Source organism: Myotis lucifugus, unplaced genomic scaffold (genome assembly GCF_000147115.1).
Source record: "Myotis lucifugus unplaced genomic scaffold, Myoluc2.0 scaffold_351, whole genome shotgun sequence".
Lineage (NCBI taxonomy): Eukaryota > Metazoa > Chordata > Mammalia > Chiroptera > Vespertilionidae > Myotis > Myotis lucifugus.
The window spans coordinates 36,062-58,866 of NW_005871399.1; the positions used below are offsets into that span (position 1 = coordinate 36,062).

General features: G+C 46.2%; 1 protein-coding gene across 1 annotated transcript in view; it reads right to left on the bottom strand.

The window, feature by feature from the left end:
* The window catches only part of KIAA1549 (KIAA1549 ortholog), a 74,817-nt gene that overhangs the window by 15,765 nt on the left and 36,247 nt on the right, over positions 1-22,805 (bottom strand). The window contains exons 12-16 of the mRNA XM_023764816.1: positions 22,420-22,508; positions 16,948-17,147; positions 13,348-13,571; positions 11,676-11,829; positions 5,157-5,471 (exon numbers count right to left, since the gene is read on the bottom strand). Coding sequence (XP_023620584.1) covers positions 5,157-5,471; positions 11,676-11,829; positions 13,348-13,571; positions 16,948-17,147; positions 22,420-22,508 — 982 coding nt within the window. The remainder of the gene's footprint in view (positions 1-5,156; positions 5,472-11,675; positions 11,830-13,347; positions 13,572-16,947; positions 17,148-22,419; positions 22,509-22,805) is intronic.

Consider the following 22,805-nt stretch of genomic DNA (forward strand, 5'->3'; position numbering starts at 1 on the left):
TTTATTGGTTTTTTTTAGAGAGGAAAGGAGAGGGAAACATCAGTCACCTGGCTCCTGCATGCCCCCTACTGGGGATCCATCAAACCGGTGACCTCTCCGACATGGGACGACACTCAACCAACTGAGCCACATGGGCCAGGGCCAGGCCAGAGTGGCCACATCTATTACAAGTGACTATCAACCTCGGCGACGATAGTCACGTGATCTAATGAGTGCCCAGCAGCAACTCAAATACACTCAAACTAAACTCTGCAAATGCTGTCCCATGCTGTAAAAAGAGAAAGACTATAAAGAACTAGAATTTAGACTCTTCAAGATGAAATGAGCACTTTCAATTTTCTGGTTTCCAGGAGGCCCAGCCATACCCCTTGCTCCTAAATTCCATAAGTAGTCTGACTCACCAATGTATAACTAACACCTTTATGCTGGCCCCATATCCTTCAGTCAACTCTATTTCCTTGAGCTGATGTGAGCTAACCGAGCGCTCTTTGACTAAAACAACATGGCACCCACTATGTGGCATTCCTCAAGAAATCAACGTATCCCAACCCTAACATACACAAGACTCCCGTGCCAGCATTTCTTTTCAACGACTGTGAATCAAAATGTTGGCATCAGGTGTTTTAGCAGAACAGTAACTCTGACAGAGTCTACCCAAGTCCAGTCAGTTTGAACCAATTAGCTGTCCAGGATCAGGAGCTCCAAGTTTGGTTACTAAGTCAGCCTTGTTTCTGGACCTTCTCTAATATTAGACCTTATTTTTAAAGCTCCCATTTACTGAATTAGTATTTTGTAGTAATCACTGTACAAGCACTAGCTCAGGCCTGCAGGAAACACTAAAAAAGTGCTCACTGCCTCTGTTTTGCAGATGACACCAACTCACCGAGAAGTTAAGACATTTCCTCCAAATTTGTCTTTCTGATGCCAAAGTCCACCCTTTTAACTACAGTACTCACTGCCCATGGTTCCCAAACCAAACTTTCCCCCATAATTCCACTTCTATTATCTTGGAAACGGAGATGCTCTGGAGTCAGACAGACTGACCAAACTGCTCAACTTCTCCAGGCCTATTCCCTTATGACACGAAGGACCGAATGAGCGCTACCCTTTATAGATTCCGAAGGCATTATTAGACATGAAACTGCGCCCAAACTACTTCACCTTCTCACCTTTTCCGCTCCCATCCCCTTGGCAGAAAGAGAGAGATTAGAATGTTGTGGAGTTCCCCAACTGAGATAAAATAGGCCAAAGATGAGTGTGGACGAAGGGAGGAATACAAGGCAAAGGAGCTTCAATTCTCTTTCTAAATAATTAGAGGGAAATCTGAGACTGGGAAGTGGCCTTTATGCTTTCAGTACAGTTCAATTTTTTAAACATATTCACATAGCCCTCGCCAGTTTTGCTCAGTGGATAGAGCGTTGGCCTGCGGACTAAATGATCCCAGGTTCGATTTGGGTCAAGGGCACATGCCTGGGTTGCAGTCTCGATCCCCAGTAAGGGGAGTGCAGGAGGCAGCCGATCAATGATTCTCTTTCATCATTGATGTTTTTCTCTCTCTCTCCCTCTCCCTTCCTCTCTGAAATCAATAAAAATATATTTAAAAAAAAACATATTCACATACAAAATAAAACAAAAAAGAGCAAGGCTTTGCAGTCTATCAGGATTTCGAGAGGTCTAATAAGAGATAAACTAAAAGAGAAACAGCCATGCTAGGCATTTCAATTCTATTGTAGTCAGAAAAGGTTATTTTTCTAGAGACTGCTTGCCCCAGTGAAAAGGTTTTTTAAAAAAATGCTGCAGACAGAAAGTCAGGCATTTACTTTAAATGGGTCACTCCTGGATAAAAGTTTGGGGGTCAAAATAAAATTTTAAGGTTTTGATCAGCTATGTCATCACAAATCCTATTTTAAGGCATCACTTCTTTTATTGTTGTTTTTATAAAATATGTCTTTTATTGATTTTAGAGAGAAAGGACGGGAGAGGGAGAGAGAGGGAAAAAACATAAATGAGAGAGAGAAAAACATCGCTTGGCTGCCTCCTGCACGCCCCCTACTGGGGATGGAGCCTGCAACCTGGGCACGTGCCCTGACCAGGAATAGAACCAGCGATCTCTTGGTGCATGGGACGATGCTCAACCAACTGAGCCACATTGGTCGGGGGGCATCCCTTCTTTTGAATAACAGTCCTACAGAGAAAGAGAGGTAGGTCAAATGGTTGATGGAGTCTGGGATGAGTCTGCTTGTAAATGTTATAGCTCGGGGACCCATACCTGTTATTTAAATGACTAGTCCAGGGAGGTTAATTCTCCTATGAAAAGCAGAAGTACTACCTTTCAAGTAGTCTGGCTCACCAATGTATAACTAACACCTTTATGCTGGCAAAAATGTCAGCAGATGGTAAAGAAAGGCTCACGGGGTAACTGAAGGCACCTTGAAACCACATTCCTGCAGCTTTTAGTGTAGTCAGAAGAAGCAAATAAAGGGTGATCAGGTTCCCCCTGGCAACAAACAATACTTTTACAACCAATTTATAAGCATGTTGAAATTATATTAGATATGCACAGGTACAACCAATGATTCTCATTTTCCACTACATTCAGCTGCCATCATCCTCATCCGAATACAAAAGGATAACATCCACGATGAGAAAACCATTCAGCGGCAGCATCTATAAAAATATTGCCATGAGCCCTGGCCGGTTTGGCTCAGTGGATATAGCATCAGCCTGCAGACTGAAGAGTCCCAGGTTCAATTCCGGCCAAGGGCACAAGCCCAGGTTGTGGGCTCCATCCCCAGTGTGGGGCGTGCAGGAGGCAGCCCATCAATGATTCTCTCTCATCATTGATGTTTCTATCTCTCTCTCCCTCTCCCTTCCTCTCTAAAGTCAATAGAAATATATTTAAAAGAAAGAATTACTCAGTAAACTGAGCATTGGAATTCAACTGAACAACAACAACAAAAATATTGCAATGGGTCTGAATTCTTTGAGATAGTAGATTAAGGCCTTATCTGATCATTGTCCAATAAGATACAAAGAACAAAGGTGAATTTACCCACATTCTACCAAATCGAAGTGATTTGCTTAGAAAAGACCTTCCTGTCTTAACGGCAAAGAAGACAAAAAGGAAACAGCATGCAACTCTGGAGCCAATAAACAAACGAACAAACACAAGTTTCAAAAAATGAACATACAGAAAAGTCAGAGAATCCAGACTGGAAGAAGATATAATAGATTTTCCACAACTAATTTGAACTATAAAAATGGCAGATTTTTTTTTTTTAATCCTCACCCAAGGATATGTTTGATTTTAGAGAGCGGAAGGGAGGGAGAGAGAAACATTGATGTGAGAGAGAAACATCAATCGGTTGCCTCCCATGTGCAACATCCCCAACTGGGGATCAAACCCGCAACCTCTTTGATGTGCGGGATGATGCTCCAATCAAGCGATCCACTGGGCTGGGCGGCATTTTTTTTTTTTATGTTCAACAATAAGGTGATAAAACATCAACATGACCTGCAATGAGATACCATAGACGGTGGAAATAATTTGAGGACCAAAATAATGTCATTGTGACTCTAAGAAATCAACTAGAAGGGAAAAGAATAGCATGGCTTAACATCAAATTAACGTCCCAGAGAAAAGACCCGTGATGACCATAATGAAGGCAGAAAGGCAGAGCAAAAACGGGCAGGTTGGCTAAAGCAATTAGAAATAAAGCGGTAGCTAGAGAAGACAAAGATGGGCCAGCAAAGATAAATGTTATCCTTGATGCCAATAGAGTAAGAAAATTATTTCAGAAATACAGTTTTCCCGAATTGAATGAAAGAGCAGAATCTGAAGATAAATTGAACATTGGTTATTCAGGGGGAAAATGGAAACTTATTAAGTGCCAAGAGCTCTTCACAGAACAATTCAGGAAGCACTGAGAGCAGATAGAGGTGACATGTAGAGGCCAACAGGAAACTAGTTGTCAGAAAGTGAGCACTCAAAACACTCATTCCAAAGAACATGTGCACCCGTTTTCCTTGCAGCGTTATTTACAATAGCCAAGCTATGGGAGCAACCCAAGTGCCCATCAATAAACAAATGGATAAAAAAAAAAAAAAAGCTGTGGTACGTATAGACAATGGAATATCACTTCACCATAAAAAAGAATGAAATCTTACCATTTACAACAGCATAGAAGGACCCCAAGAGTATTACGCTAAGTGAAGTAAGTCAGAGAAAGACAAATACCATATGATTTCACTTACATGTGGAATCCAAAGAATATAAACAAAGAAAACAGAAACAGACTCGCTGATAGAGAACAGACTGACGGTTGCCAGAGAGGAGGGGGCTGGGAAAACGGTGAAGGGATTGAGAAGTTCAGATTGGCAGTTACAAACTGGGCATGGGGAAGTGAAGTACAGCATAGGAAATAGTTAATAATATTACGATAACGATGGATGGTGCCACTTGGGTACTGAAAACATAAGGGGGAACACTTTGTAAAGTATTTGATTGTCTAACACTATGCTGTACAACTGAAACTATTACAAAATAATATTGAATGTAAACTGTAATTGAAAAAAATTAATAAGACAAAGAGCCAAAACCGGTTTGGCTCAGTGGGTAGAGCATCGGCCTGCGGACTGAAAGGTCCCAGGTTCGATTCCGGTCAAGGGCATGTACCTTGGTTGCGGGCACATCCCCAGTAGGAGATGTGCAGGAGGCAGCTGATCGATGTTTCTCTCTCATCGATGTTTCTAACTCTCTATCTCTCTCCCTTCCTCTCTGTAAAAAATCAATTAAAAAAAAAAAAAAGAGGTGGTGGCATTTGAAAAAAAAAAAGAGAGAACTCAAGACTAAGTTAAGAGGCTCCTGATAGGTCTTCCTCTTCATTCCAAGACCTCCTGACGCCAGAGGATCCACCCTGTGTTAGCCTCTTGACTCGTTGGCCTGACCAACACCAATAAACAGTATTGTACTTGTCAGCCACCACCCCGGCATCCTCCACTCAAGACCAGAAGCCAGGAGACAATTGGGAAGTTCTTGCAATGATCCTGGTGAGAGATGACGGTGGCTCCAACTGGTGTCTAGTGCAGTGGAAGGAATTTGAGAGGAAGAATCTACAGAGCTCCAGACTGGAGAATTCTAGAAGGTCCATACTTACGCTGCATGGGTTGTTGGCCATCTGAGCTGGGCTGTAGAAGGAGCCCCATTGGGCGGCTCGTCTATCTTCCCGGGAAGGGGTGCTGTTCACGGGCAGGCCAGCTGGGACCCCGGGGCCTGCAGCAGCGTTGGCAGGCTGGCTGCTGGGGGCCACGAGGGCGAAAGCGTCGTCCAGGAGGGAGTGCATGGTCTGGCGGGCCTCCTCAATGGACGGCTGGGGCGGGATGTACTGCGGGGCCGGGAAGGGCAGGCCTGGGTACCGGCCCAGCTCAGCAGAAGACGGCGTCTGTACGTCTGCCGGGAGGTCGGGGTCGGACTACAGCGGGGACACAGCAAAGGAGAAAGAGTCAGACAAGAGCCTCAGTGGTGACCTGAAAACAAAACTCTATCGAGGGCCGAAATGGAATTGAACAGTCTTCACTGACGTGAGGAAACGGTTTCCCATAAGAACTTTTAAGATGACAGCCGAGGAAAGTGTGTTAGCTCTCATGGGTGCAAAGAGTTTGCATCGGGAATTAAGGAAGAAAATGAAAATATTCAATAATCATTTGTCCGGCAAAACTCCTGCAACTGTCTGAAATGCGTTTCAGTACCTGGAAGTATACACTTTTATTGAAAGCCTCTAAGTAACCAAATCGATGTCTCAATCGACTTACTGAAATAGCTGGTCAACTTTCCAAAGAGGTAGAAACCAAAAACTAAAGCGGTCTACTGACTATTAGCAATAGAAAAAACAGCCTTACACACCCCCAAAAGAGTTAAAAGTCATCACCATAATATAACTGTGTATAAATAATTTTCATACCTATTATGACAATGGTTTCAACAGTAAATAGTAATTATTTATTCAGAAACTGTCTTTAAAATGGAGGTATCACCCTAGCCAGTTTGGCTCGGTGGATAGAGCGTTGGCCTGAGGACTGAAGGGTCCCAGGTTTGAGTCCAGTTAAGGGCACATGCCCAGGTTGTGGGCTCAGCCCCCAATGGGGGGCATGCAGGAGGCAGCTGATCAGTGATTCTCTCTCATCATTGATATGTCTCTCTCTCTCTCTCTCTCTCTCTCTCTCTCTCCCCCTCTCTCTCTCTCTCCCTCTCCCTCTTTCTCCCCCTCCCTCTCTGAAATCAATAAAAATTTTTTTTAAATGGAGGTATCGCTGGATAACATAAGTCATCAAGAAAGGTTTAAATTAGCCCTGGCTGGTGGCTCAGTGGTTAGAGTGTCAGCACAAGCACTGAAGAGTCTCAATTCCCAGTCAAGGACATGTAAGGCACCTGGGCTGCAGGTTCGATCCCCGGCCCTGGTTGGGGTACGTGTAGGAGGCAACCAATCTATGTGTCTCCCTCTCTTTCTCTCCCCCTTCTCTTCTTCCCTCCTTTCCATTCTCTCTAAAACTCAATGGGAAAAATATCCTCAGATGAGGATTAACCAAAAAAAAAAAAAAAAGAAAAAAAAGAAAGTTTTAAATTCTCTCGTCTACGAGGCGGGGGTATAAGTCACAATTGTGTGTTTTTTAAATCTTACTTTCTGATACTGCCTTATAGCAAAATGTTGTCATAAACACTCAGATAACCTATAAGAGACAAAGCAGGGATCCAATGGAGAAAGAGGCCCTTCAGGTCCCAGTGGCTCCGGACGCCCATACGGCACAGTCACTCCAACTGACCCTGAAGAAAGAAGAGGGTCCGCAGGACGGGCTGGTGACCATGCCCTCCGTGAGGACGCGTGGACGCCTTCTACCCAGAAGGCTTTGCTCGCCCTGCTGGCCCTCAGTTTCGCTCAGCTGCCTGGGTCACCCTACTAAAGGGCCGAGGAAGACATGTGTGTATTTGTTTGGATCGGCAAGTCACTCACAAAAAGAAACTTATTCCATAGACACATCCTTACTCTTAGCCAACTGTCTGGAAAACGCTTCCTAATGATGATGGCCTATCCAACGGATGATCGGGTAGTACTGACACCAGGGTCAGACACCCAGGGAAGCCGCTGCTTAACTCCAGAGAGAAAACCAGGCCACAAACTGGCAAGCCCACAAACAGCCCACAGACCTGCATTAGTGTAGTCATATAAAGGGTGAGCCACATGGAGATTTTAAAAACATACTTAACCACTATTTCATAAATCTGAAAATTTCCTATTAAACCTGATTTCTGGATTCTCTTGGCAGAATGAGGCTGAGTGCCCTCCTCAGATGGGGCAGGTGGCCTGTAGGTCTGTTTCTCTAATACTGCAATGACCCAGTAAAGGTTCCACTAACGGACATGTGTCATCAAGGAATGCCAAGTAAGGATTCTGGGCCTCAAAGGGGGTCTCTGGTTTATGATGTAGCATTGAATAAACTGTGTTCCTTTCTTTTGAGGTGAACGAAAGGTCCATATGCAAGCCCTTCCCCCATTGTTGGTTTTTCTTTTGTTGTTGTTGTTGTTAATTCTCACCTGAGGATATGTTTCCATTGATTTTTTAGAGAGAGTGGAAGGGAAGGGGGAAAGATAGAGACATACATTGATTGGTTGCCTCCCACACGTGACCTGACCAGGGCCGGGGATCAAGCCTGCAACCGAGGTACGTGCCCTTGATGGGAATCGAACCTGGGACCCTTCAGTCCCCAGGATGACGCTCCATCCACTGAGCCAAACCGGCTAGGGCTACTAATTTGTCCTGAGGCGCAGACAGGAAAGCCTGTGGTCAGTAGTGTGCCACCAAGTAACGGTTCCTGGTGGAGAAATGGAAACGTGTCTGGAAACACGTCCTACTGGTAAGTAAGAGGGTCTTTCTAAAGACACAGGGGATGTTCCTGGTGGTGGTTCCAGTCGCTGACACGGGAGCTGTATCACAAGGAAGCAAGCGGGGTGGCCACCTACACAGCCACAAGCCCAGACTGAGACTGCACTGGGGGAAAACCTTATACGCACTCGAGGGGAGTCCAGGGCTATAGCCACTGCCAATCTCACCGTTAGTGCTCATAATTTCAGAGAAGCTTTAACACTTATTGCAAGAGAGAGATGTTCTGAAGCTGGGAGGGAAGGTTCCCTCGGATCCCCACTGGCCCTAGGAATCCTGCTAAGAAGGCCCAGAGCCACACAGCCAGGAGGTCAGAGCCTCCTGGATTTCTTCCTGTTGCCTCGTCATTCCACGGCTAGCCTAGCAGAACTTGCAGGCCAAGACAGGGCGTCTTCATGTTCTAGATCTCAACATCGAGCAGTGTTTCACCGATAGATGGTACTCAATAAAAAATGCAAAACCGTCATCGACAAAAGTATACTTCTCCAAGACCCCCGAGTTGGAATTTGAATTCCATCCTCCTGAATCGCAGTCTGATCATTTGGTCATACTGTTTGTTTGTTCATCATTCATTCTTCAGAAAAATATATGGACCTTTTTACTTTTAATCACCACAAACCATGTATTCTGGTGCCTATTTTGCAATCCTCTGTGGGTTTTCTGAGAGGGATCATACACCCTGGTTGGCCCAGGACAATCTCAGTTCATGCCTGTTGTCCCAGTATAGTAATTAATAGTGTTCCTTTCTCTCTCACAAGTGTCCGGTTTGAATGATAAATTTTATCAGAGGTTGACAAACTTTTTCTGCGAAGGGCCAGACACTAAGTATTTTAGGCTTTGTGCAGCATACAGTTTCTGCTGCACCTAACAGGACTCTGCCCTTGTAGCAAGAGCCACAGATAACATGCAAATGAATGGGCATGGCTATGTTCCAATAAAACAGCGGTTCTCAACCTGTGGGTCTCGACCCCTTTGGGGGTTGAACGACCCTTTCACAGGGGTCGCCTAAGACCATCGGAAAACACATATATAATTCATATTGTTTTTGTGATTAATCACTATGCTTTAATTATGTTCAATTTGTAACAATGAAAATACATCCTGGATATCAGATATTTACATTACGATTCATAACAGTAGCAAAATTACAGTTATGAAGTAGCAACAAAAATAATTTTATGGTTGGGGGTCACCACAACATGAGGAACTGTATTAAAGGGTCGCGGCATTAGGAAGGTTGAGAACCACTGCAATAAAACTTTATTCACAAAAACAGGCAGCTGGCTGGATTTGGCCTGAGGGCCATAGTTTGCCTAGTCCTGATTATAAACATAACCTTAGTTATAAGGAATCCAGAAATATATTTTTCACTTTAGGAGATATTTTGAGGGGAAAAGTGTAAAAATCAAGATAATTAAAAGACACGTATGTCAAGTATACTGCCCAAGAGAAGGCAAGTTCCAAGAACGGCGTTGTCTTTGAAAATATGTGTTTCAGAATTTTTAGGGAGAGAGTAGGAAGGAAGTCCATCTGAGGAAGATTTTCATTTCAGGGAATTTGAAAAACAGCCATTGGAGAAGAGCAGCTGACTGAAGTGGCCCTCCAAGGAAGGGCACTTTCTGCTAAAAGTAAAAAATTTTAAAAAAAAACACACACACACGCCAAAAAAGCAAGGAGAAAAAGGTCATGGATGACGAAGGCAAGATGGAGAGAGCAAGGGAAGACGGTCATTCCCCATACCAACCGCGGTGGCACTGGGTGAGGGCACTCCCATGAGGCCTGCAGGCTCCCCTGCAAGTTCCCCTGAGAGGACCAGCACCCTGGTTAGGGAAGTGGAGGGGGGAGAAGCAAGTTCCTCTTCTGTTTGTTAGTGTCACCGCATGACTCTCCAGGGAGCCAAGGGGACTGCCCTCCCCAAGACCAAACCAAACAGCAGAGATGCCCAGACAACCGCCTGTCCAACAGCAGCAGCACAAGAACGCCACCTACTGTAAGACCTGTGAGCGACGTTCCCCGGCCGAGGGAATTCATTCACTGCACGCAGAGAGGACTGACTCCATTCTGTCTACTGAGAGCAAAGCATTCTAATTTGCTGACCTGCCAACTCCCCGGAGCCACTCCAGCCCTCAGCAGCAGGGATGAGGGGCACGGTCCGTCTTGAGGGACTAGAGATACATAAACTCCCAAGGAAAGCCTGGCTCTCTCAGATGGCCACGAATCCATTACAGGTGGCCCCAGGGCCGGCATGGTGCCTGGCACATTTATATAATTACATTTAGTGCCTGGCAGTGTTAGTTTTTAGTGTAATTTAGGAGACAAAATATAAAACTCAAATACATGGCTGGCTGCATCAGCCATATGTGAAGGGATCATGTACCCCCTCCTCCAAGGATGTGCTTACTACTAATTTCCCTCCTCACAAGGATGGCTGTGTACGTTAGCCTCCGGGGGGAGGGGCTGGTGCAACAAGCCAGGGCTACACCCTGGCGTGAGGCTGCAGGCGTCCCACCTAGCGCTCCCTGTCCTGGGTGCCTGTGTTCTGTATTTCCCGTGGCTCCTTGTGGAGGCTGGCCCTCTCTTCCTACTCAATGGGGTCTGTGTGTGTCTTAATGCTACCCATGTCTGCCTTTTACACTTCAAGCAACTCTGTGCCCTTTCTGCTTCAAAGAAATGTTTAATGGTTCTCAACCTTCTGGCCCTTTAAATACAGTTCCTCCTGTTGTGACCCAACCATAAAATTATTTTCGTTGCTACTTCATAACTGTAATGTTGCTACTGTTTTGAATCGTAATGTAAATATCTGATATGCAGGATGGTCTTAGGAGACCCCTGTGAAAGGGTTGTTTGACCGCCAAAGGGGTCGCGACCCACAGGTTGAGAACTGCTGGTTTAAACCCATATTTCTTAGCTTCCAGTAAGCGCTTTCTCCCATTAGAATTATATATATACTAGAGGACCAGTGCACAAAATGTGTGCACAGGTAGGGTCCCTAGTGGCTGCTGGCTGCTGGCTGAGGCCTCCCTTTCCTGGCTGCCAGCTGCCAGCTGGGGCCTTCCTTCATTCCGTGCCGCCCCCTGGTGGTCAGCGCACATCATAGCGAGCGATCGAACTCCAAGTTGGTTGAATTCCTGAGGGGACACTTTGCATATTAGGCATATATATATATATATATATACACACACACACACATACATATATATATATATGTGTATATATATATATATATATATATATGATAGAAGATAAATTATATATATTAAAATTATACATACATGTATATACATGTATTGTATATATGTACATATTATGTATATAGATAATGAGCCAATATATCTTCTTAGCACTCTAGAAACAGAAGGGAGGGACAAAACCCTAAATATCCTTTCTGTCAACAAGTAACCCAAAGAGCCCAGGGGATAAAAAACAACCTTCTGGATATTCTTCTTTGTGTCCCACTCAACCTCGCGGAGTGCCCAGGCTGAAGCCCAAGAGGAAAGCGCTCGCACACAGAAAGGAAAAACATGTGGTGTCTCCCAAGGGCTCAGCCAGAAGCCCCTGGTTTACAGGACTGAAGGCTGCCCTCCAACGAGCAGTCCCCTCCCTCCCTTCCCCACCTGCCTCCAACCTAGCCGGCCCCGGATCAACCCTGCACAGAGTGCAGCCCCCCCCACCTCCTGTTCGTTCTCCACCGGAGGAGCCACCCCAACACTGATTCCAGAAGGGAGGGTCAGCACTACGCACTGGGCAACCCATGTAGGCGGAGTTGTGGACGCCGGGAGGCCTCTTGTAAGTGCCGTCGCTGTCTGTGGTGATGAGCCTGTCCTTCTCGGCGTCTCCGGGGCAGCCGTTGACCTGGTGCTTCCGGCGGGCCTTGGGAGAACGTTTCATCCGCGAGCTGCCGGGAAAAGGGAGGTTACCTTCGGAGGGAAGAACCCTTCCTGCCGCTGGCTTCGCAACTCAACGCTAAGCAGTTTCTGAGCACCTCTGACTGCTGGTCACGGCAGCAAACACCCACAGGATATAAACACTGTGTAGGAGACAGTCTCGGCTCCAAGGAAGCTCACTGTCTACCTGGGCAGACCACAGCAACACAAGGAGCCACAGAGAGCAATCCGAGGCAATACTAGTACGTACTCATGATGTTAGTTACACGGACACGCAGAAAAGGGGGGGCGGTCAATGTGAGCTACTGAGCCATCGCTGGCTACGTGGGGCCTGAGCTGCGTCTTGAAGAGCAAATGGGGTCTGCAGATGGGGGGTGATGTGGGAAGAGGGTGTGGGGTGCAGGCACGACCACACTGAAGGCCAGAAGTGGAAATGCAGACGAAGGTTTGGGGGCGACGAGGCCACCAGCTAACGGAGTGGCAGGTCTGTCTATGCTGCTGTGCGTGGACAGGCGGCCCCGCCTGTTATGCGCACACAGGCAGCACAGGGAACCATCACAGGTTTTTAGCAGAGAAAGGCGTAACTGAGAGCAGTGCTTAAGAAAATGCATCCGTGTTGCTCTGGCCAGTGTGGCTCAGTTGGTTGAGCGGCACCGAAAGATTGCCAGCTTGATTCCCAGTCAGGGCACATGCCCGGCTTGGGAGCACATGCCTGGTAGGGGGTGTGGAGGAGGCAGCTGATTGATGTTTCCCTCTCACATCAATATTTCTTTCTTTCCCTCTCCCTTCTTCTCTCTCTAAAAATCTTAAAAAAAAAAAAAGACACTGCATCTGTGTTAGGGGGCAGGAGTCTGAGAGGCAAAGGGGAAGGTAAGCCCCAAAACTCAGAGGGTGGCTGTGGGACAAGAAATGAGACATCCACCTGTGCTGACCCGGTGACCACCTAGGACAGTGATGGCGAACTTATGACAAGCGTGTCAGAGGTGACACGTGAACTCCTTTTTTTGATTTTTCATTATTAAATGGCATTTAAATATATAAAATAAATATCAAAAATATAAGCCTTTGTTTTACTATGGTTTCAAATATCAAAAAATTTCTATATGTGACACGGCACCAGAGTTAAGTTAGGGTTTTTCAAAATGCTGACACGCCGAGCTCAAAAGGTTCGCCATCAGACCTAGGAGGTGAGGATGCTGGAGGGGAGCAGGCTGAGAGGAGGTGCAGGCCCAGGAAGCTGGGGCGGTGGGTCTGGGAGGGGAGGGGTGACCACCATTCAGAATACTGACTTCAAGGAGACATTAACCAGGGAAGCGTTCGGAGGCCAGGGAGGTCCAGGCAGAATGAAAGCAGCCTTTCTGCACGTGGGTGGCCACCCACGCAGGATCAAAGCCACCCCCGTAGCCTGCACAGCCTTTCTGTGTATAAACCTCTTTGACCCATTTTCAGATACTTTTCCCTTAAACATGGACAAGCCCTCCGACCGCAGCCCTGACAGCAGAGGCAGCCGGCTGGCCCTGGGACCCCACCTCTTCCTGGGCTCTATGAACACCGAGGGCACGCTGGCCGTGGGGTCCAGGATCTTGTCGATCTGCATCTGCGCCCGGCGGTACACCCGGTGTCGCTCCCGCGTGTCCCCCGACGACAGGTCGTCCACCACCGGGAACTCGTAGTGGCCGCGGCGCTTGGCACGGAGCCGGATCTTGTTCCGATGGTGCTCGATCTCCGACTTGTGCCGCAGCGCCGTCTGAATCTGAGGGGGTGAGATGGGGGAACCAGACAAAAGCAATGTGCTCGAAGGTCTCTGGGACCCAGGCCCAGAAAGCGTTTTGGAAAGGGCTTTCTGCCACCTTCTCTACCCCCTGCACCGCTGTCCTAGGCTCCAAGGAGGCCCCAAAGGGTGTGAGACGAGCGACCACACCCACACTGGGCATAGGGGACCTGCCATGGCCCACAGGCCGTAACCCCAAACTCGCCCAGTGGGTGAGGGGGGAGACGTGGTATCAGCCCCCAAAGCTGGCAAAGGCAACTCAAATATGGAAGATCGGCCATGGCACTTCAACAATACCAAGGGCACTGACAACTAGATATAGTACGCCCTGAGAGAAAGATTAAGTGCTTTCCATTCCCAATAATCACTACCTTAGAGGCTTTTAACTTAAGACAGGCTCAAAGACATTATTTGCATTATACAACAGACTCCCCATTTACTGATAATGATCTCGTGTCACCAAAACAAGTCCTCTGACATGAGACCCCTCCTCCCGAAAGAGAGGCTCCACATGCAGGGAACATGTCATCGCCGGCTGTGTGGGCCTGAGCTAGGTTCTGAGGAGCGTGTAGGATCTGAAGAGGGGAAGGGTATGGGAAGCAGGTGTGAGATGCAGGCACCACACGGAGGGCCAGAAGCAGGAATGCAGATGAAAGCTGGGCGGCAATGAGGCGACCTCACTGTGCAGATCAGGACGGGCTCGCCGGGAATCTGGGAGGAGAGAGCAGGACGCAGGCCAAGACAAAACGGAACCTTCCTGGCTGCGCCACAGTCGACCAAAAGCCACCTACTTCTTTGAGACAGTTTGAGAAGGACAGTCCGCATGAGGTTCTCGGAAACTTACCAGCAGGCCAGGTGGCTCAATGGGTTGGGGCATCATCCCCATACACCAAAAAGGTTGTGGGTTCGATCCCTGGTCAGGGTGTGTGCAAGAGGCAACCAATCGATGTCTGTTTCTTTCTCTCCCTTCCTTTTTCCCTCCCTTCCTCTTTCTCTCTCCCTCCCCCGATTCCTCTCTCTCTAAAATCAATAAGCATATCCTCAGGTGAGAATTAAAAAAAAAAAAAAAAGCCCCTCTTACTCTATCAGGATCTAACTGTTCTTTGAAATACATGAGGTCCTCACAGGAGAACCAAAAGAACCAAGATATGCTAGGAATTTGCACCAGAACCTCCCAGTAAGAAAACATTTCAATTACAATGTATGAAGGGTATAGGTCAGTACAGCAGTATTGATAATGTTCTAGTTCTTAGGTTGGGTTTTGATTTCATTATGGTTTATGATCAATCTATATTATCGATAGTCATACATATGCATCAACTACTACATTTGAAAAAGAAGTAGAAGAAAGGTTGGAGATGCACGCTATCAAGTTGTGAGGCCACAGGCCAGGGAGCACGTCTCTTCTCTTTCACCAGATGGAGAACCCACTCCAGGTGTTCACATACGGCAGGTACGGAGGCACCCGCAGCATGTGACTGATGGGGACGGGTCTGGGCTGGGACTGGGCTGCACAGGGCTAGGGCTCCTGAGCACTGGTGAGAAGGGACAACACTCACCATCCTGAACCCACGGCGCACATTCCGTGGCCACGTCCTTGGCAAGCAGCCAAAGCGGTGTGGCTGGGAGAAACTCTAAGAACTCTTGCAAGACTTCTACAAGATGATCCACTGTACGGATCACCTTTAAAGTGGAGATGAGGGCTCAATTTCTCAGACAGGAGTTTCTTAGCGGCAGGAAACCGACTGGCATGAAGCTGCCTTGTGCGCCTTCCCAAATGGCATTCACTCCACTCATTGTCCAGCCCAGGTCAAATCTCTCAAGTTCAAGGTAACAGTGGCCCGGCCTGGCCTTCTGGTTCCCAACATCTTAGGTTGAAGCACATCCAACTCACTCTTCCAGGATTCACTGGAATAGGGTTTTGCTAGGAATGATCTAGAGCAGTGGTTCTCAACCTTCCTAATGCCGAGACCCTTTAATACAGTTCCTCATGTTGTGGCGACCCCCAACCGTAAAATTATTTTCGTTGCTACTTCATAACTGTAATTTTGCTACTGTTATGAATCGTAATGTAAATATCTGATATGCAGGATGTATTTTCATTGTTACAAATTGAACATAATTAAAGCATAGTGATTAATCACAAAAACAATATGTAATTATATATGTGTTTTCTGATGGTCTTAGGCGACCCCTGTGAAAGGGTCGTTCGACCCCCAAAGGGGTCGCGACCCACAGGTTGAGAACCGCTGAGCTAGAGCCTTGGAGCCGGAGATCTATGAGGAATCACAAAGTTTACTATGGTTCCAAGACCACCCCAGGTTCCATTCTCACTAGGAGAATTCACAGGACTCAGCCGTGAGCCCCAGTTATTACAGCAAAAGGACACAAAGCAAAATCAGCAATGGGCCTGCTGGAGGGACCAGTCACCATCTTCCAAGAGTCCTCTCCCACTGGGGTCACACGGGATGTGCTTCATCCCTCCAGCCGTGAGCTGTGACAACACATGTGAAATGTCCACCAGGGATGCTCGTCAGAGACTCAATACCCAGGGTTTTTAATGGGGGCTGGTCACACAGGCACCCGCCCACCACACCGCCTCCCCCCCCCCCCCCCGCCCACCGGCTGGGATGTCCCAAAATTCCAAACTCTCAGAAAGAAAGCAGATATTCAGCACAAATCATATTGTTTGCACAGCTTAGGCACAGTGAGCCAACTCTGTTCTGCAAATGATGAAAATCTTTTAGAAATTCAAGTTCCCACAACCAGCCACAGGGTGAAGCAGGACTTCTACGGACAGCAGGCTCAGGTCTCTTTTCTGTACATCTGCCAATGCACCTAACTGTGTCCCTGAACAGTATCTGATCTAAAAAAAAAAACTGAGTATAATTTTTTTTGGTGAATCCTCATCCAAGGATATTTTTCCATTGATTTTAGAGAGATGGAAGGATGGATGGATGGATGGATGGAAGGAAGGAAGGAAGGAAGGAAGGAAGGAAGGAAGGGAGGGAGGGAGAGAGAGAAAGAGAGAGAGAGAGAAGAACATAGAAACATTGATGGGAGAGAGACATTGATAGGTTACCTCCTGCACGAGGCCAACCGGAGGCCAGGGATCAAACCTGCAACTCAGGTGCGTGCCCTTGACCAGGAATCAAACTCAAAACCCTTGGGTGCCCGGGCTGGTGCTCTAACTACTGAGCAACATCAGCCATGGCAAACTGAGGTTAGTTTTAAAATTAAGAATACCTGTCAGCATCTCATACCTTTAGCAAACTTCTGACACTAACTTTCACTCAGTTTTAAGCACTAACCAAATCAGCATGTAGCTTTGTATGTATGTCCCTTTTAATACAAATACCTCTTTGTTAATTTTGTTGGTTTCTGCCACTCGGTCAGCCAGGTGGTGGACTGGAGGTGCGGGGATGGGCTGCATGGCGATCAGCTGGATCTTACTGGGGACCCGCCGGCTGGCCTCGGAGGAGCGGGAGATCCTGTCCACGTGCTCGAAGATGGAGGCAGAGGAGTGCTGCTCGTTCCCTGAACTGGGTGGTGGCGGCCCTGCAACAGGAGGGGAAGCCAGAAAATAAATATATAAAGTCCTAAAGAAACAGCAAATAATCAAAATTATGAATTAATCCTTAAAGAATCCACAGATGCACATCACTGCTATGTGGCAGAGGACTTCAAATGGGCCCGTTTGAACTTACAGTATCCGGGTTCAATATCGGCTCCTTCAGCCTCACTGAAGTTACAAATGTCAGCAGAAAAATGTGAAAATCATTATGACACTTTGTGCCAAAAATTGCCCAGTTTTGTCTAAAGGGATTTCAAAGTCTTCAATCAGAAAGGGTAAAGGGCGGAAGGACCTGAGCGGCTCAGTCAATTGTCATTTATACAACGCATAGCAGCTCTGAACTTCACTCTCATTTGCGATGACATAGATGTAGTTGCCAAGGCAATTATGCTCAAGACGAGGGGACTGTGGGCATGCAGGCAGGTGCTGATGAACAACTGAACAATGAACACATCCAGGTTTCTGATCAGATGCAGAAAGAAAATTAAGTTGAAGAGGTATGAGAAGAAAAAGCTGCTGCCTGGAGGGAAGCCATTCCCACTTTAAAAAGAGATGAAGAGTATACTAAAATAGTTAAAAGGGAGAAAACTTTTTTAAAAAAAATATGTTTTTATTGATTTTTAGATAGAGAGAAAGGGAGAGGGAAAGATAGAAACATCAGAGAGAGAGACACATTAATTGGTTGTGTCCTGCACGCCCCCTACTGGGGATAGAGCCAGCAACCCAGGCATCTGACCAGGAATCAAACCAGGGACTTCTTGGACCATGAGATGACGCTCTATCCACTGAACCACACTAGCCAGGTGGGAAAACTTTTTAAATAAGTTAATTTTTAATGATGAAAAGAATAAATGTATGGCATGTATATATTTACCACAACATTTTTAAATTTTTTAAAGTAATCAGAACTGCAAAAAAGAAAAAAATTCAAATGTGTAGAAAGAAGAAAAGAAACAAAAATATTAACAGACTAAATCTTGGTATAATGGGTGATTTTCTCCAATTTCTTGTATTTTCTGTAATAATGATTTTGTCTGAGTATTACTTTTAGAGAGGAAATAATCCTTATGAACTTTAATTTTAAGAAGGCAAACAAAAGAGATGGAGAGAGATGAAGAGGGGCTGAATAGATGAAAGACCTCCATGGAGCTATTTAGACACACAAAGACTCTGTCTGATAAACCACAGTTACCTCCGGTCGTTCTGGACGCTGTTTTAAATTAAATGGGTCACAGGCCATGCAAGCATGCAGAAACTGTTTTCAAACAGAAGCCTGAGGCTTGAAACCTCAAGCGTAACTGAAAATTATGACGGTTTCTCCTCAAGGTAAAAACAAAATAAAATAATAGCCAAGCAAAGCAGTAAGAAATAACAGTTGATATTTGATATAAGGAATACACATCAATGTTACGTAAGTTTTGTATATCCTCTCGATTTGAAGTCTATTCACCTGTTGCCCCAAGAGACTGGAAATGATGTACATAACTGTGAATGAACACCGTCTCGTAGCGAGGAGGCCTGGCTGTCGGGATTCTGGCTTTCTTCCCCTGACTGTGCAATGCAAGTGGCCAGGCACCACCACTCGTCTGGTGGCAGCTTCTCAAATTGCAGGCACAGGGCCTAAGAGATCATTAGCTTCACCAGATAGGCTGGCCTTGCTAACCCAATCTTATAAAGTGACAGCAAATGTCACAAAAGATAGCCCATTAACCACCTGACACCTAAAGGTGAGGTCCCTTTCCTCCAGGATGGTCAGAAGGCCAGGGTGCAGAGAGCGCCAAATGGCTGGAAGGCAATGGGGGGGAGGGGAGCAGAGGAGGAAAGGCCCCACCCACTCCCTGTGCTGTCTGTCTGTCTGTGTCACGGAGCTCAGGCCTGCGACTGGCTCCTGTCTACGCCCATCCCACCCCTGCACTGTGGTCACAGATCCTCACTCTATAATTCACCAGCTGCAACCAGAGAAGGAGAGGATGCACAGAAAACCCTCAAGTTTACACACTGCCCACAGCCCAGCCCTTCTAAAGGGTTGAAAAGAGGGTTTTTTTATTTGTCATATACATATAATAGACATAGTATATTTGTCATATATATGATGCATGTATACATGTATAAACACAAAGCCCAGTTTCCGATATATAATATGTATTTATGTATTTTTATTATTTGCTATGTATTGCACATTTTTTTAAAAAAACTACCTGTATAATAATGGCCAATGGAAAACACAATGCATAATCCTAGCTGGTTTGGCTCAGTGGATAGAGTGTCAGCCTGTGGACTAAAAGGTCTGGGGTCCGATTCCAGTCAAGGGCACATGCCCAGGTTGCAGGCTTGATCCCCAGTAGGAGGTGTGCAGGAGGCAGCTGATTAATGATTCTCTCTCATTACTGATGTTTCTATCTCTCTCTCCCTCTACCTTCCTCTCTGAAATCAATAAAAATATATTTTTAAAAAAACACACACAATGCCTACACAGAGATTAATGCTATGTGAGTCCTGTCTTAAGGCAAGTAGGGACTTTGGATTAAAACCCCTTTCTCTTTAAATATAATAAAAACAAAATATATGATAGAAATTACAAAGGAGAATAACAGAGGAGCAGGAAATTTGAATAGTGGAATGCAAGAGCAATAGACCATTTTTAAAGAATATTATCTCATCATCTATAAGCAAATACAATCCCACTGCCTTATTATTATTTTTTAAATATTTTTATTGATTTTAGAGAGGAGGGGAGAGGGAGAAAGAGATAGAAACATCAATGATGAGAGAGAATCATTAATCGGCTGCCTCTTGCATGCCCCCTACTGGGGATCGAGGCCACAACCCGGACATACACTCTTGACTAGAATCAAAGCCAGGACCCTTCAGTCCTCAGGCCGACACTCTATCCACTGAGCCAACTGGCTAGGGCCCACTGCCTTATTATTAATGCCTGTGACCCATGTTACTATCCTGTGAGGCAGGGGCCACGTGTACCATCTCATAAGGGTGGGAGGGTATACATCACGGTGCAGCCAGCTTCCCGAAAGGCCAGCTGGGAAAGGGATAAAGCACAACCTCAAATGGACCAAAACCGAAACAACAGCCTTTTCTGTGCTTCCAAACCAAGGCGGGTCCTGAAGTTGCCAGATGACCTGTGACAGCCGTGGGAAGCCCTGCCACCCCCTGCGGTGAGAGGGGACGCTGGTCCCAGGGCAACATGCCCAAGGGTCCCAGACGGGCTCAAGCAACCGCCTGACTCCATTAATCTGTATTTTATTGTGACTTGCAACAAAAAAGGATTTTTATGTGCATTACAAAATAATTCAAATGCTATGATGATAAACTCAGAATCATTTTATAGGGGATTTAGCTAAGTTCTATGCAAGCAATAAAACGCCTGTATGGCAGCATTTTAGCTATACGGAAGTAAACAGTTTTAAAAGTGAAGTGATGCTGGCAGTGAGAAAACCGTCTTTCTAAGTCATGGAAATGCACGGATTTCCATGTACGATGTACGGATTCTGCTGTCTCCAAATCGAAATAGTGTGGCATCTGAGCTCCTCATACTCAGAACATCTAATCCACTTGTCTCCTCCCACCGCCACCTCTCAGTCCCAAAGCTGACATGCCTGCTACTCGGATTTTGAATACATGTTGAGAGCAATGCTTGACTTTTGTTAGCCGTACAGAATAGATTTGCTGTAATCTTATCCGTGAGCAGTTAAACTGGGGAAGATTTTCTCAGGTAACCTAAGGAATTGAGGAACTCCAGAGCTGATTCTCCTTTCCAAATATTTCTTTCCCAGGATCAAAATTAGATTTTAATCCTCTGCGTCTGAAACAGTGCACCTGTTACCATGGTGCTAAGTCATTTCTAAGATTCTGTGAAATTGGATCCAAAGAAAAACCTCTTCCCTATAGTCCAAGGGGTATTCCTTTCACAGGGAAATGAAACACCTGGAAGGAGCTGGAAGGGACGTCAGAAACCAGCTTGTTTAGTCCCACAGGCGCCCAGAGGCCCAGGGACTACTGCAAGGTCACGAGGGTGACAGTGACAGGACAGGCCCTCTGGCTCCATCTGGAATCTGTTCATTTCCCCAATACCATTCGCTTTGTATGATTTTCATAGAGAGAGATTTGTGATAAAAAATATAAGCATAGCCCGGCCGGCATGACTCAGTGGTTGAGCGTCGACCTATGAACCAGGAGATCATGGTTTGATTCCCAGTCAGGGCACATGCCTGGGTTGCGGGCTCTATCCCCAGTAGGGGGTGTGCAGGAGGCAGCCAATCAGCATTAATGTTTCTGTCTCCTCCCTTCCTCTCTGAAATCAATAAAAATATATATATATAAAATATATGAGCATATGTTAATATATATATAAATATATATATATATAAATATATATATATATATATATATATATATATATATATATACACTAGCACTTTGGTTAACACAATCTATTCAACTAAAACCCAGCTACCTTGTAATCTCCAGAAAACACAAGAGCTACACTAGCACTTTGGTTAACACAATCTATTCAACTAAAACCCAGCTACCTTGTCATCACGCCAGAAAATGCTCCCAGGTATGTAAGACCTGTGGGCTTCGTCTTTTTACAGGGCACTGGGTTCATGGTACTACTGCTTAGAACGGGAGTGAAGTTCATTTCGGACCTGGCCTAAGAAGCTACAGCAGCTGACACAAACAAGCTAACCCGTCTGATCACACTGAACTATCCACCAGAAGAAAGAGCTAGGACCAAACAGAACGCACGTGGACCTATGACAAATACACAACTTTCTGACGTGACAGCTGTGAAATCCTTGAATTGGATGCTGAAAAGGTCACAGCCTGGAGGCCGTTTTTGAGACTCTGGTAGTAGTAGTTCGATTCTTCCTTATCCTTCAGGGAGGAGAATCGTTAGGACTTGAAACTAGAACAGAACATGGCTAGGAGCCTCAAAACATACCTCCTTGAATCCCTAACCTCCAGCCCGCCCTTCCCACCCCCCACCCTGGCCCCACTCACTCACCCACCCACACCCACCCCCGCCCACCTCCAACGCAGACACCAGCACCCTGTTAGTGACCATCGATGCTGAGACATTCGCCATACGGATAACGCATATTCCATTGCACAGGTTATTTTTTTAAGTTCAGCACTTGAAGAATAAAACCCTAGCCTATTGGAACCTCGTCACGACTGCTCTGAATGTGGAGAGCGAGGAAAGTCACAGACCGCTCTGTGGGGCTCTGCGGAACTTACCGTCATTCACCGTGCCCGGCGTCTTATCTCCTGCTTCCCTCTCACTGGACTCTTCACTTACGGTAGAGTCAGCATCTGAGGGCGAAACTCTGCAGACACCAAACAAATGTAAGCATGAGGAAACAGAAAGCAAAGGGAGGGGCCGGGCATGCTCATTCGGATGTGGAAGTCAGGCTTCCAGGCCGACTGGTAGAAATTAGTAGACAATCCAAAAAATTATCTCACGGTCCAGCATCTCCAAGGACACGGACTGCACTTGGTTACCTCTTGAAGACAGTGTAACAGTGCAGGAAAGGGCTCAGCAGGCTGCATTTCAACAAATGCCAGATCAGGGGCCCAATTAGGGGCGGTCCTTCAGTGACCAGGGCCCTGGCTGGCAGTCTGGT